We start from the raw sequence: 16506 nt of genomic DNA on the forward strand, positions 1-16506 counted from the left end.
TTATCCTCGGCATATACATCCTCATCGCCCCAGATGTATGACATCTGGCCCCATTATCCTCGGTATATACATCCTCATCGCCCCAGATGTATGACATCTGGCCCCATTATCCTCGGTATATACATCCTCATCGCCCCGGATGTACGACATCTGGCCCCATTATCCTCGGTATATACATCCTCATCGCCCCGGATGTACGACATCTGGCCCCATTATCCTCGGTATATACATCCTCATGGGCCCGGATGTATGACAAACTTTGGTGTAACATCTGGCCCTTCACCCCCTAAGTTGCTGTTGTCCTCGCCCTACAACATCCTTCCTTGTTGCTCCTGGTATATAAGATTCAGCCCTGTTGCCGCAGGCATATAATGCCAGGCCCTCTTGCCCTCAGTATATAAGATCCGGCCCCATTGCCGCAGGCATATAATGCCAGGCCCTCTTGCCCTCAGTATATAAGATCCAGCCCCATTGCCGCAGGCATATAATGCCAGGCCCTCTTGCCCTCAGTATATAAGATCCGGCCCCATTTTCCCCGGGTGATAACATCTGGCCCCGTCACCCTCGGTGTATAATAGCTGGCCCCATCGCCTTCAGTATATATCATGCAGCCCCATTGCTCACGGTTTATATCATCTGACCCCTTGCCTCCAACAGTTCACTGTCAGTCATTGGGGCTGTCAGGGACCGATACTACCGATTGCACCACAGCCGCCAATTGTCAGAACAATCACACAATAGTGTGACGATTAATGGACGCGTCAGCGGCTACTATTTCTACTTGTCAGATTATTGGGCACTTTCACGATGAATGTGTAGTGTATATGTCATGCGCTGTCAGGATCTGCACACGCGGATTACTTCTACGGTGTTGGACGCTGTTCACTTTGCAGAGTTTCACATTCAGCCTGGTCTCTCTTAAGTGCTCAGCTCAGCTGGACATCGGCTGAGTTGTTTCTCTGCTCCCAGCCGTGCAGGAGTTAATCCTGTTTGGAGCAGTGTGCTACTCTTCTGAGAGCCAGGTTGCTGATCACCTTCCACAGCTGGTCTCCTCCTATTTACGGCTGGAGTGTAGTAGGAGAGCGCTGAAGATAGTCTCTGCTAGCAGTTGTGACATCCCGGCGTCCGTTACATACCTCTATTTGGTCAGCAGCAACTTGCTGTTTGCTCTGAGTGGGAGATCCCTGGTGTGAATTACTCCAACCCCTTTTGGTTTATACCCTCCGGTGTCGTTTTGTCTCTCCTCTGTGGTGATTTGCGGTGTGAGTGTGTTTCAGTTTGATCCCCTCGTCTGTGTCTTGGGGAGGTTGTTACTTGGTGCCCTGCCCATCCCGGGGTTGGGGGTATGGGGAAGATTTTATGACAGAGCCCGACAGGAGACAGGGCCAGGGTGGAGACCTGGACCTCCCTACCATCAAGGGTACTTCGAGTCAAGGTGACTGCAGGGCCCACAGTCCTCGGGTCAGCTTTGCACCCCTTGACAGTATACACATCCACCCTTGATCAGTCACTGTCCAGAGACTATCTAACAAATAAAATATATATATTTCAGTGCAGTGAGCGCTAACCTCCGGTATAACCAATCACTTATGCTGATATCACACGTCTTACTGGTAACGTTTGGCCTAACGAGGCTTCAGGGGTGCGATCATAGAGCAAGAGGAATGCAGCCATTACAATTTATATATTTAAACACAAAATGTCCCAGCAATTTACATATGCCTGACACTTTCTAAAAATCTAACCAACAGCCCCTTATATCGCATCAGGCTCATGGACACAATGAGATTCATGCGAAAAAATAAATATATTTTATTATTAATCATCTCAGCATTTAAAACAACAAATACATATAAAATAACCAAGAAAAAAAAGACTCCTACAAGGGAGCAACAGATAAACTGATGCCGGGATAAGCCATATAATATAATACAAGGCACAGCTCATAACAAACAAAAATACAAGTTAATGTTATATTCAATAACCAAACATTACGGACATATAATACTGCTGCAAAAATACAAGCTTTTATTTATGAGGGTAATATCCCTTTAAAATGCAACTGCATGTAAAATACACAGTCACAACCACACGAAAGAGGCATGGTGTCCCTCCACAACCTCCTGGTGTCCCTCCACCCCCTCCTGGTGTCCCTCCACCCCCCCAGGTGTCCCTCCACCCCCTCCAGGTGTCCCTCCACCCCCTCCTGGTGTCCCCCACCCCCTCCAGGTGTCCCTCCACCCCTCCTGGTGTCTTTCCATCCTTTGCTGGTGTCGCTACACCCCCTCCTGGTGTCCCTCCACCCCCTCCTGGTGTCCCTCTACTCTCTCCTGGTGTCCCTCCACCCCCTCCTGGTGTCCCTCTACTCTCTCCTGGTGTCCCTCCACCCCCTCCTGGTGTCCTTCCACCCCCTCCAGGTGTCCCTCCCCCCCACCAGGTGTCCCTCCACCCCCACCAGGTGTCCCTCCACCCCTCCTGGCGTCCCTCCACCCCTCCTGGCGTCCCTCCACCCCTCCTGGCGTCCCTCCACTCCTCCTGGCGTCCCTCCACCCTTCCTGGCGTCCCTCCACCCCTTCCTGGTGTCCCTCCACCCCCTCCTGGTGTCCCTCCACCCCCTCCTGGTGTCCCTCCACTCCCTCCAGGTGTCACTCCACCCCCTCCAGGTGTCACTCCACCCATTCCAGGTGTCCCTCCACCCCCTCCTGGTGTCCCTCCACCCCCTCCAGGTTTCCCTCCCACCCTCCTGGTGTCCCTCCACCCCTTCCAGGTGTCCCTCCACCCCCTCCTGGTGTCCCTCTACGCCCTCCTGGTATCTCTCCACGCACTCCTGGTATCTCTCCACGCCCTCCTGGTATCTCTCCACGCCCTCCTGGTATCTCTCCACGCCCTCCTGGTGTCCCCTCACACCCCCTGGTGTCCCTATCTCCTCCTGATGTCCCTCCACCCCTCCAGGTGTCCCTGCAACCCCCCCTCCGGTGTCCCTCCACACCCCCGGTGTCCCTCCACCCCCTCCTGGTGTCCCTCCACCCCCTCCTGGTGTCCCTCCACCCCCTCCAGGTGTCCCTCCACACCTCCAGGTGTCCCGCCACCCCCTCCTGGTGTCCCTCCACCCCCTCCTGGTGTCCCTCCACACCTCCAGGTGTCCTTCCAACCCCCCTCCGGTGTCCCTCCACCCCCTCGGTGTCCCTCCACCCCTCCTGGTGTCCCTCCACTCCCTCCTGGTATCTCTCCACTCCCTCCTGGTATCTCTCCACCCCCTCCTCGTGTCCCTCCACCCCCTCCTGGTGTCCCTCCACCCCCTCCTGGTGTCCCTCCACTCCCTCCTGGTGTCCTTCCACCATCCTGGCGTCCCTCCACCCCCTCCTGGTGTCCCTCCACCCCCCTGGTGTCCCTCCACCCCTCCAGGTGTCCCTCCACTCCCTTTTGAAATTTTGGCCAAAAGATCCCCCCTCAGTCTTACCAGACAGAACATGTTCCCCTCAGGCTTAGGGCAGACTTGAAGGCTGTTTTGGCAAAACATATCGGGGATAGAAGACCCTCTTTGTAAGAAAAGGCTTCCATCTTGCCCCCACAGGCCAGACATGTGAAGAATACGGGAGATTATTGTCACATGATACAGCAAATAGCCAGGACTGTAGCTACTTTAATGTTGCTGTTGGCCTCTTGGACCAGTTTTCTTCTTGTCATTTATTTTTGAGAACCGTCCATTTCTCGGTATTATCACTGTTGGGTCAAATTAACCCCTTCTTAATGACATCTTGACAGTGTCCATGGTAGATCTAATGTCAGGGAAATATTTGTCTACTCTTCTCCTGACTGATGATTTTGAAGAGTAAAATCCTTTGCTGTGTTATGAGCTGTTTACAGACCAGAAAATGTCAGGAAAATCCCCCTAGATCAGTACCCTGTGCGAGCAGGCTGGATTGTCCATGTATCTGAGTACATGCACTGTATATCGGCAGGTATGAGTACTCCAGATACGTAGTCGTGCATATCACTATAGACGTACCTCTCTGATTGCTCCTCATATACTGGATATCGGTGGCTTTTCTCACGCTGTGGTATTTCTACAGGTGGAGTTCCCGGATTACAACCCTCCACTGTACAATGCTGAGAGACACGACCGGGGGACGTACAACCCAACACAAGAGTAAGACATTTTCATTCTTCAGTAGTACAGAATCTCAGAAGATAAGTGAGTAGAGATTATATTCTGGATGAAGCCATCACTTAATTATAGAGATTATTAGAACCTGGCACAAGATAATAATCCAGCCATGCGGGGGAGGAGCAGGGACATAATGTCACGCTGTACAAAGGGCTGGTAAGAAGTAATACAGCGTATTCCCCACTAGGTGGCAGCAGTGTAATGAAGGAGAGCCAAAGTAACACTGTAACAGAAGGGAGACTGAAGTACAGCAGAGTAATTCCAGCAGGCAATTCACAGGCGAACCACCAGGGGGCAATAGAGTAGTCAAGCAGTTAGGGTCTAGCCAGGAGGGTCAAGTCACTGCAAAGGAAGGATCAAAATCAGGTGAGAAAACAGATCCGAGGTCGGATACCAAGAGATCAGGTATGCAGAGGAGAAAACAAAGGGCACAGGGAACAAGAGACAAGACCGGAGGGTGAGGAGACACGAACACGGGAAGAGGATGAACCAGGAGATCAGGTATGCAGAGGGAAACACAAAGGGCACAGGGAACAAGAGACAAGACCGGAGGGTGAGGAGACACGAACACGGGAAGAGGATAAACCAGGAGATCAGGTATGCAGAGGGGAATACAAAGGGCACAGGGAACAAGAGACAAGACCGGAGGGTGAGGAGACACGAACACGGGAAGAGGATGAACCAGGAGATCAGGTATGCAGAGGGGGAACACAAAGGGCACAGGGAACAAGATACAAGACCAGAGGGTGAGGAGACACGAACACGGGAAGAGGATGAACCAGGAGATCAGGTATACAGAGGGAACACAAAGGTCACAGGGAACAGAAGACAAGACCGGAGAGTAAGGAGACACAAACACGGGAAGAGGATAAACCAGGAGATCAGGAATGCAGAGGGGAACACAAAGGGCACAGGGAACAGAAGACAAGACCGGAGGGTGAGGAGACACGAACACGGGAGGGAGGATGAACCAGGAGATCAGGTATGCAGAGGGGAACACAAAGGCCACAGGGAACAGAAGACAAGACCGGAGGGTGAGGAGACACAAACACGGGAAGAGGATAAACCAGGAGATCAGGTATGCAGAGGGGAACACAAAGGGCACAGGGAACAGAAGACAAGACCGGAGAGTGAGGAGACACAAACACGGGAGGGAGGATGAACCAGGAGATCAGGTATGCAGAGGGAAACACAAAGGTCACAGGGAACAAGAGACAAGACCAGAGGGTGAGGAGACACGAACACGGGAAGAGGATGAACCAGGAGATCAGGTATGCAGAGGGGAACACAAAGGGCACAGGGAACAAGAGACAAGACCAGAGGGTGAGGAGACACAAACACGGGAAGAGGATAAACCAGGAGATCAGGTATACAGAGGGAACACAAAGGGCACAGGGAACAGAAGACAAGACCGGAGGGTGAGGAGACACAAACACAGGAAGAGGATGAACCAGGAGATCAGGTATACAGAGGGAACACAAAGGGCACAGGGAACAGAAGACAAGACCGGAGGGTGAGGAGACACAAACACAGGAAGAGGATGAACCAGGAAATCAGGTATGCAGAGGGGAACACAAAGGTCACAGGGAACAGAAGACAAGACCGGAGAGTAAGGAGACACAAACACGGGAAGAGGATAAACCAGGAGATCAGGAATGCAGAGGGGAACACAAAGGGCACAGGGAACAGAAGACAAGACCGGAGGGTGAGGAGACACGAACACGGGAAGAGGATAAACCAGGAGATCAGGTATGCAGAGGGGAACACAAAGGGCACAGGGAACAAGACAAGACCGGAGGGTGATGAGACACAAACACGGGAGGGAGGATGAACCAGGAGATCAGGTATGCAGAGGGGAACACAAAGGGCACAGGGAACAGAAGACAAGACCGGAGGGTGAGGAGACACAAACACGGGAAGAGGATAAACCAGGAGATCAGGTATGCAGAGGGGAACACAAAGGGCACAGGGAACAAGACAAGACCGGAGGGTGATGAGACACAAACACGGGAGGGAGGATGAACCAGGAGATCAGGTATGCAGAGGGGAACACAAGGGGAACACAAAGGGCACAGGGAACAGAAGACAAGACCGGAGGGTGAGGAGACACAAACACAGGAAGGAGGATGAACCAGGAGATCAGGTATGCAGAGGGGAACACAAAGGTCACAGGGAACAGAAGACAAGACCGGAGGGTGAGGAAACACAAACACGGGAAGAGGATGAACCAGGAGATCAGGTATGCAGAGGGGAACACAAAGGGCACAGGGAACAGAAGACAAGACCGGAGGGTGAGGAGACACAAACACAGGAAGAGGATGAACTAGGAGATCAGGTATACAGAGGGGAATACAAAGGGCACAGGGAACAGAAGACAAGACCGGAGGGTGAGGAGACACAAACACGGGAAGAGGATGAACCAGGAGATCAGGTATGCAGAGGGGAATACAAAGGGCACAGGGAACAGAAGACAAGACCGGAGGGTGAGGAGACACAAACACAGGAAGAGGATGAACTAGGAGATCAGGTATACAGAGGGGAATACAAAGGGCACAGGGAACAGAAGACAAGACCGGAGGGTGAGGAGACACAAACACGGGAAGAGGATGAACCAGGAGATCAGGTATGCAGAGGGGAATACAAAGGGCACAGGGAACAGAAGACAAGACCGGAGGGTGAGGAGACACAAACACGGGAGGGAGGATGAACCAGGAGATCAGGTATGCAGAGGGGAACACAAAGGTCACAGGGAACAGAAGACAAGACCGGAGGGTGAGGAGACACAAACACGGGAAGAGGATGAACTAGGAGATCAGGTATGCAGAGGGGAATACAAAGGGCACAGGGAACAGAAGACAAGACCGGAGGGTGAGGAGACACAAACACGGGAAGAGGATGAACCAGGAGATCAGGTATGCAGAGGGGAATACAAAGGGCACAGGGAACAGAAGACAAGACCGGAGGGTGAGGAGACACAAACACGGGAAGAGGATGAACCAGGAGATCAGGTATGCAGAGGGGAACACAAAGGGCACAGGGAACAGATGACAAAAATGGAGGGTGAGGAAACACAAACACGGGAAGAGGATGAACCAGGAGATCAGGTATGCAGAGGGGAATACAAAGGGCACAGGGAACAGAAGACAAGACCGGAGGGTGAGGAGACACAAACATGGGAAGAGGATAATCCAGGAGATCAGGTATGCAGAGGGGAACACAAAGGGCACAGGGAACAAAAGACAAGACCGGAGGGTGAGGAGACACAAACACGGGAAGAGGATGAACCAGGAGATCAGGTATACAGAGGGGAATACAAAGGGCACAGGGAACAGAAAGCAAGACTGGAGGGTGAGGAGACACAAACACGGGAAGAGGATGAACCAGGAGATCACGTATGCAGAGGGAAACACAAAGGGCACAGGGAACAGAAGACAAGACCGGAGGGTGAGGAGACACAAACACGGGAAGAGGATGAACCAGGATGGGTAAACAACTGGCAGGAACGGGAAGTCAGGGACTGGGACAGACGGACGAACGGGGGAGGGTACAGGTCAGGGCACGGTAACAAAGTCAGGTCACACAGGAAATCTCAGCAGAGCCAGTCACAGACTGCAGAGCAAAACTATAACCAGCACTGGAATGCTGGGGCATTCAGATATCCTGAAACCGGAATGAGGCCGATGGGAGTTAACCCCTGACATGACCAGGCCGGGTCTGGGAAACTCTGGAGCGGGGAATACCGGTCATGGATCATGACATATAGGTTGTCAGATTTAATTTATGGAGAGTTGAAATGTATCTCCTGACTTAAATGCTAATAAAGGAAGAAATTTTACATTGCAACAATTTGTATTTTATGTGAAACCACTGTCCTAACGTCACCCAGTCCTGTATCTGCGCCAACACCAAAATATGCTGTCAGTAAGGCCCAATATTATTCCAATTTAGAACACTAATGACCTCCTATCATGGGGTGTGAGGGGACAGCAGGGGACTGGCACTCCTAAACTGGTCCTCAGACTAGGAGGGCCCTAGCTGTCCCTGATCCCAGTAATACTTCTAATGGTGAATATGTCTGAGCCGCCTTCCTTGTGCTGCTCCTAGACAGCCCTGATCTAATACCCCCTCTCCCCTATCTAAGGAGAGGGCCGAGACAAGAGTGGTTGAACCCACAGATAAGGACAAATGTGGAAAACAAAAATTCTATCACATAGCTAGAACACACAGAGATATAAGACAATATGTGATAAAGAGGAAATAAAGAGCAGGAAGGCAATAACGAGGCGACGACAGGATTGCCACAGCACACAAAGCAGCATGCAATAAATCACCAGCAACTGAGACACAACAGCATGCACATCAGGTTAGCAAAAGCTATTGTCACGCTGCTCTAGTGGGGGCACTGAGATTTACTGGGGAAGCAGTCACTGGATGCAGTTAGCAGACAACCCACTAGAGGGGGCAAACACAACAGAATAGTCAGCAGGCCGAGTCAGTAGCAGGATGTCAGTGAGAAACCAGGGGAAGATGCCAAATGTGGTCAGGTGCTAGCCGAAAGTCGGGAACCAGGAAGACACGCCAAAGTCAGGAGGGAGAAGCAGAGCCGAAGCAGAGTACAAACAAAGCAAGGTCAGAGGCCGGAAGATCAGAGTAACACACAGGAATGGGCTCGGGAAGTCAGGAGAGGTTGGCAAACAGACGGTACAGGCAGATGCAGGAACATGAGAGACACAAGACGGGAGAATCACGGGACGGGACCGGGAAATCAAGGGGGTGAAAGACAGACAGGTGGTACGGGATGGCTTCAGGTCAGAAGCTAGGAGGTAGGACGGATCAGGGAACACTCACGGGACGGGACCGGGAAATCAAGGGGGTGAAAGACAGACAGGTGGTACAGGAAGGGTACAGGTCAGAAGCTAGGAGGTAGGACGGATCAGGGAACACTCACGGGACGGGACCGGGAAATCAAGGGGGTGAAAGACAGACAGGTGGTACAGGAAGGGTACAGGTCAGAAGCAGGGAGGTAGGACGGATCAGGGAACACTCACGGGACGGGACCGGGAAATCAAGGGGGTGAAAGACAGACAGGTGGTACGGGACGGGCACAGGTCAGAAGCTGGGAGGTAGGACGGATCAGGGAACACTCACGGGACGGGACCGGGAAATCAAAGGGGTGAAAGACAGACAGGTGGTACAGGAAGGGTACAGGTCAGAAGCTAGGAGGTAGGACGGATCAGGGAACACTCACGGGACGGGACCGGGAAATCAAAGGGGTGAAAGACAGACAGGTGGTACGGGACGGGCACAGGTCAGAAGCTGGGAGGTAGGACGGATCAGGGAACACTCACGGGACGGGACCGGGAAATCAAAGGGGTGAAAGACAGACAGGTGGTACAGGAAGGGTACAGGTCAGAAGCTAGGAGGTAGGACGGATCAGGGAACACTCACGGGACGGGACCGGGAAATCAAAGGGGTGAAAGACAGACAGGTGGTACGGGACGGGCACAGGTCAGAAGCTGGGAGGTAGGACGGATCAGGGAACACTCATGGGACGGGACCGGGAAATCAAGGGGGTGAAAGACAGGTGGTACGGGACGGGCACAGGTCAGAAGCTGGGAGGTAGGACGGATCAGGGAACACTCACGGGAGTTAGACTCATATGCTGCAGACCAAGAACTATTACTGGCGGCGTTCCAGTAACAGCAGCACAAAGATATACCTTCCTGCCCACCGAAACGAGGCAGGTAGGAATAAGCCCCTCCCATGGCCTATAATCCCGGGGAGAGATACATGTCATTGGTCAGCGGTGTCTGAGCCTAACAAACAACATGACGGCTATAGTCAGCATGGGAGGACAAAATCTTTCATTTTATAAAGGTGGGAGGTAACTGTGATCCGTCTCCCACAACATGTGATCCAAATGGTAATCAACAGGCTAGCAGAGATGAACTCCTGCTAGCCTGGTCACTAGTGAGCACACAGCTGGTCGACACCCGAGCCTGCCTGTGTAACTGAGAAGCACGAGAAAAAGCATAGTGTGGAGTGTCAGAGGCCACAGTGTGACCAGCGACCGATTCCACCATGACACTCAGCAACTTTACAGCCAAAAACCGTGTGACACAGTGTCCACAGCATGATGTCCTCACAGTACATTCCCCCACACACAGTAGGATGCCCTCACAGTACATTCCCCCACACACAGTATGATGCCCTCACAGTACAGTCCTCCCCACACAGTATAATGTCCTCACAGTACATTCCCCCACACACAGTATGATGTCCTCACAGTACATTCCCCCCACACACACAGTATAATGTACTCACAGTACATTCCCCCACACACACAGTATGATGCCCTCACAGTACATTCCCCCACACACAGTATAATGTCCTCACAGTACATTCCCCCACACACAGTAGGATGCCCTCACAGTACATTCCCCCACACACAGTATGATGTCCTCACAGTACATTCCCCCACACACAGTAGGATGCCCTCACAGTACATTCCCCCACACACAGTATGATGCCCTCACAGTACAGTCCTCCCCACACAGTATAATGTCCTCACAGTACATTCCCCCACACACAGTATGATGTCCTCACAGTACATTCCCCCCACACACACAGTATAATGTACTCACAGTACATTCCCCCACACACACAGTATGATGCCCTCACAGTACATTCCCCCACACACAGTATAATGTCCTCACAGTACATTCCCCCACACACAGTAGGATGCCCTCACAGTACATTCCCCCACACACAGTATGATGCCCTCACAGTACATTCCTCCCCACACAGTATAATGTCCTCACAGTACATTCCCCCACACACAGTATGATGTCCTCACAGTACATTCCCCCACACACAGTATAATGTCCTCACAGTACATTCCCCCACACACAGTATGATGCCCTCACAGTACATTCCCCCACACACAGTATGATGTCCTCACAGTACATTCCTCCCCACACAGTATAATGTCCTCACAGTACATTCCCCCACACACAGTATGATGTCTCCACAGTACATTCCCCCACACACAGTATGATGCCCTCACAGTACATTCCCCCACACACAGTATGATGCCCTCACAGTACATTCCCCCCACACACAGTATGATGTCCCCACAGTACAGTCCCCCACACACAGTATGATGTCCTCACAGTACATTCCCCCACACACAGTGTGATGTCCTCACAGTACATTACCCCACACACAGTGTGATGTCCTCACAGTACATTGCCCCACACACAGTGTGATGTCCTCACAGTACATTGCCCCACACACAGTGTGATGTCCTCACAGTACATTCCCCCACACACAGTGTGATGTCCTCACAGTACATTCCCCCCACACACAGTGTGATGTCCTCACAGTACATTCCCCCCACACACAGTATGATGTCCCCACAGTACAGTCCCCCACACACAGTGTGATGTCCTCACAGTACATTCCCCCCACACACAATGTGATGTCCCCACAGTACAGTCCCCCACACACAGTATGATGTCCTCACAGCATATTCCTCCCACACACAGTATGATGTCCTCACAGTACATTCCCCCACACACAGTATGATGTCCTCACAGTACATTCCCCCCACACACAGTGTAATGTCCTCACAGTACATTCCCCCCACACACAGTATGATGTCCTCACAGTACATTCCCCTCACACACAGTATGATATCCTCACAGTACATTCCACCCACACACAGTATAATATCCTCATAGTACATTCCCCCACACACAGTATTATGTCCTCACATGTACATTCCCCACACACAGTATATCATCTTCACAGTATATTCCCCCACACATAGTATGATGTCCTCACATGTACATTCCCCACACACAGTATATCATCTTCACAGTATATTCCCCCACACACAGTATGATGTCCTCACAGTACATTCCCCCCACACACAGTATGATGTCCTCACAGTACATTCCCCCCACACACACAGTATAATGTCCTCACAGTACATTTCCCCACACACAGTATAATGTCCTCACAATACATTCCCCCCACACAAAGTATAATGTCCTCACAGTACATTACCCCACACACAGTGTGATGTCCTCACAGTACATTGCCCCACACACAGTGTGATGTCCTCACAGTACATTCCCCCCACACACAGTGTGATGTCCTCACAGTACATTCCCCCACACACAGTGTGATGTCCTCACAGTACATTCCCCCCACACACAATGTGATGTCCTCACAGTACATTCCCCCCACACACAGTATGATGTCCCCACAGTACAGTCCCCCACACACAGTATGATGTACTCACAGTACATTCCTCCCCACAGAGTATAATGTCCTCACATGTACATCACCCCCACACAGTATGATGTCCTCACATGTACATTCTCCACACACAGTATGATTTCCCCACAGTACATTCCCCCAACATAGTATACATTTCCCCACAGTTAATTCCCCCATATACAGTATAATGTCCTCACAGTACATTCCTCCAACTCACAGTATGATGTCCTCACAGAACATTCCCCCCACACACAGTATAATATCCTCACAGTACATTCCCCCACACAGAGTATCATGTCCTCACAGTACATTCCCCCACACACAGTATGATGTCCTCACATTACATTCCCCCCACACACAGTATGATGTCCTCACAGAACATTCCCCCCACACACAGTATAATATCCTCACAGTACATTCCCCCACACAGAGTATCATGTCCTCACAGTACATTCCCCCACACTCAGTATGATGTCCTCACAGCACATTCCCCCACAGACAGTATGATGTCCCCACAGTACAGTCCCCCACACACAGTATGATGTCCCCACAGTACAGTCCCCCCCACACAGTATGATGTCCTCACAGTACATTCCCCCACACACAGTGTGATGTCCTCACAGTACATTCCCCCACACACAGTATGATGTCCTCACAGTACATTCCCCCATTCACAGTATAATATCCTCACAGTACATTCCCCCCACACACAGTATGATGTCCCCACAGTAAATTCCCCCACACCCAGTATAATATCCTCATAGTACATTCCCCCACACACAGTATTATGTCCTCACATGTACATTCCCCACACACACAGTACATTCCCCCACACACAGTATGATGTCCTCACAGTACATTCCTCCCCACACAGTATAATGTCCTCACATGTAGATCCCCCCCCCCCACACACAGTATGATGTCCTCACATGTACATTCTCCACACACAGTATGATTTCCCCACAGTACATTCCCCCAACATAGTATAAATGTCCCCACAGCACATTCCCCCACAGACAGTATGATGTCCTCACAGTACATTCCCCCACTCACAGTATGATGTCCTCACAGTACATTCCCCCACACAGTATAATGTCCTCACAGTACATTCCTCCCACACACAGTATGATGTCCTCACAGTACATTCCCCCCACACACAGTATGATGTCCTCACAGTACATTCCCCCACACAAAGTATGATGTGCTCACATGTACATTCCCCACACACAGTATGATGTCCTTACAGTACATTCCTCCCACACACAGTATGATGTCCTTACAGTACATTCCTCCCACACACAGTATGATGTCCTCACAGTATATTCCTCCACACACAGTATGATGTTCTCACAGTACATTCCCCCCACACACAGTACAGTCCCCCACACACAGTATGAAGTCCTCACAGTACATTCCCCCCACACACAGTATGATGTCCTCACAGTACATTCCTCCCCACACAGTATAATGTCCTCACATGTACATTCCTCCCCCACACAGTATGATGTCCTCACATGTACATTCTCCACACACAGTATGATTTCCCCACAGTACATTCCCCCAACATAGTATAAATGTCCCCACAGCACATTCCCCCACAGACAGTATGATGTCCTCACAGTACATTCCCCCACACACAGTATGATGTCCTCACAGTACATTCCCCCACACACAGTATGATGTGCTCACATGTACATTCCCCACACACAGTATGATTTCCCCATAGTACATTCCCCCCATACAGTATAATGTCCTCACATGTACATTCCCTCCCCACACAGTATGGTGTCCTCACATGTACATTCTCCACACACAGTATGATTTCCACACAGTACATTCCCCCAACATAGCATAAATGTCCCCACAGCACATTCCCCCACAGACAGTATGATGTCCTCACAGTACATTCCCCCACACACAGTATGATGTCCTCACATGTACATTCCCCACACACAGTATGATTTCCCCACAGTACATTCCCCCACACACAGTATGATGTCCTCATATGTACATTCTCCCACACACAGTATGATGTCCTCACAGTACATTCTCCCCACACACAGTATGATGTCCTCACAGTACATTCTCCCCACACACAGTATGATGTCCTCACAGTACATCCCCCCCCACACACAGTATGATGTCCTCACAGTACATTCCCCCACGCAGAGCATGATGTCCTCACAGTACATTCCCCCCACACACAGTATGATGTCCTCACAGTACATTCCCCCACACAAAGTATGATGTCCTCTCAGTACATTCTCCCACACACAGTATGATGTCCCCACAGTACATTCCCCCCACACACAGTATGATGTCCTCACAGTACATTCCCACACACACACACAGTATGATGTCCCCACAGTACACTTAGAAGGTTATCTCCGGCACACTAATAATTTCCAATAGACCAAAAAATGAACGCAGTAGTTGGATATCAAAATCTCTTTCTTTTATTTTGTTAGTGCAAAACGTGAAAAAAAGGGGGTGCTGTACAATTGTCCGCCAGGTGTCGACGTTTCGGCTAACAAGCCTTCATCAGGTCGGACAGGCTATTTACATTATATACAAATGAGAAAACAAAACAAAGAAAGGAGATCAGTAATTTGTAATACATGGCTGCATTTGACAGGGTATACGAGGCTAAGGTTGAACGTCAAATTACATAGAATTACATAGATGATGGCAAAATTGGTAGAGACAAAGGTACATAGATCAGTGCATACAGTTTAGATATGAAGAGGACATACATGGAGGTTTACTGAACTTATTAATTAGTCATGCTCTATGGCCCAGTGGTGCTGAGTAAGGAGCAACGTGAAGTCACCGTGCGGTATGGGGAACATGGTAAGATTGCTCACCTTGACCTATACTGGAGTAATAGCTTGGTGAGTGTGTAAGATGGCTGCCAGGATATGGAGACCTCCGTGTGGAGACAACTAAAGGAGGAGGGAACAAGAGTAAGGAGGAATCAGGGTAAAAAGGGAGTAAAAGAGGGGAGGAAATGTCTCTTGTGACCTACCCTCTATGGGGTCCCTTGGTGTTGCCGGTGTACAGGGTCAGGTCTTACGAGTATGTGTGGTTTCTAATGAGGAGATCTGGAACAGGGAACATAAATTAATCTGTTAAGTTGAGTAACTGAATGGTACTGTTCCCTGGGTAAAATCCATAGGGGGAAACGAAGTATTAATTACCCTGGTAGTAGTATATGTCTCTTGCTGGAGCGTCCAGGTATTTCGAAGGTATGGCAACCAACCAGAGGTCATGTAGCTCCTATAATGTGATATCAATGTTCAAAGATCATTGGATGGACTAGTGGGTAAGAAGAGGGAGGGAAAGTGAGTAAAATAAGAATAATGTTACCGTTTAACTTTGGTATTGTGGTCTGGTATGGGGTCCGTTGGACTCAGAAGATGTTGGTCTCTTGGGATTATTGAGGGCAGATCCTGTGGTTTGGAGGCAGGGTCCACAGCTCATGCTAGGAATCAGGGGATTGCGCCTGATTGTTATTTGGCTGTATCCAATAAGATGACATCAGAGTGATTTAGAATGGTAACATAGAGAAGAGAGTAGATAAAGGAGAGGGGGAGAGGTAGGAGAGGGGGGGGGAAAGAGAAAAAAGAGAAAAGAGAAAGGCAGGAGATAAACTGAGGAACATTTTACCTAGTGACTTCAGCGGTATAGCCAGGAAAAAGGTCCGTAGGATCAATAATCATGGGAGAGTCATGTAGGGTGCAGCTCCTGTAGTATGGGGACAGGGTCCAGGACTCACGTTTACAATCAGGGCGATGAGTCTGATTGCTGCTTTAGCTATACAAATGAAACCAGGGGTAATAACTTGGCGACTAAAGGGTGTGGAGTGAAGCAAGGGAAAAAGTACAGTACATTCCCCCACACACAGTATGATGTCCTCACAGTACATTCCCCCACACACAGTATGATGTCCTCACAGTACATTCCCCCACACACAGTATGATGTCCTCACAGTACATTCCCCCACACACAGTATAATATCCTCACAGTACATTCCCCCACACACAGTATGATGT

At 50.4% G+C, this 16506-nt stretch overlaps 1 protein-coding gene across 1 annotated transcript in view; it reads left to right on the plus strand.

Moving 5' to 3' along the window:
* LOC142292392 (transient receptor potential cation channel subfamily M member 2-like) overlaps nucleotides 1-16506 on the plus strand; it is a 379921-nt gene that overhangs the window by 361107 nt on the left and 2308 nt on the right. Inside the window, exon 27 of the mRNA XM_075337740.1 lies at nucleotides 4074-4150. Within this exon, the coding sequence (XP_075193855.1) occupies nucleotides 4074-4150 (77 nt within the window). The remainder of the gene's footprint in view (nucleotides 1-4073; nucleotides 4151-16506) is intronic.

Source organism: Anomaloglossus baeobatrachus, chromosome 2 (genome assembly GCF_048569485.1).
Source record: "Anomaloglossus baeobatrachus isolate aAnoBae1 chromosome 2, aAnoBae1.hap1, whole genome shotgun sequence".
NCBI classification, from domain to species: Eukaryota; Metazoa; Chordata; class Amphibia; order Anura; family Aromobatidae; genus Anomaloglossus; species Anomaloglossus baeobatrachus.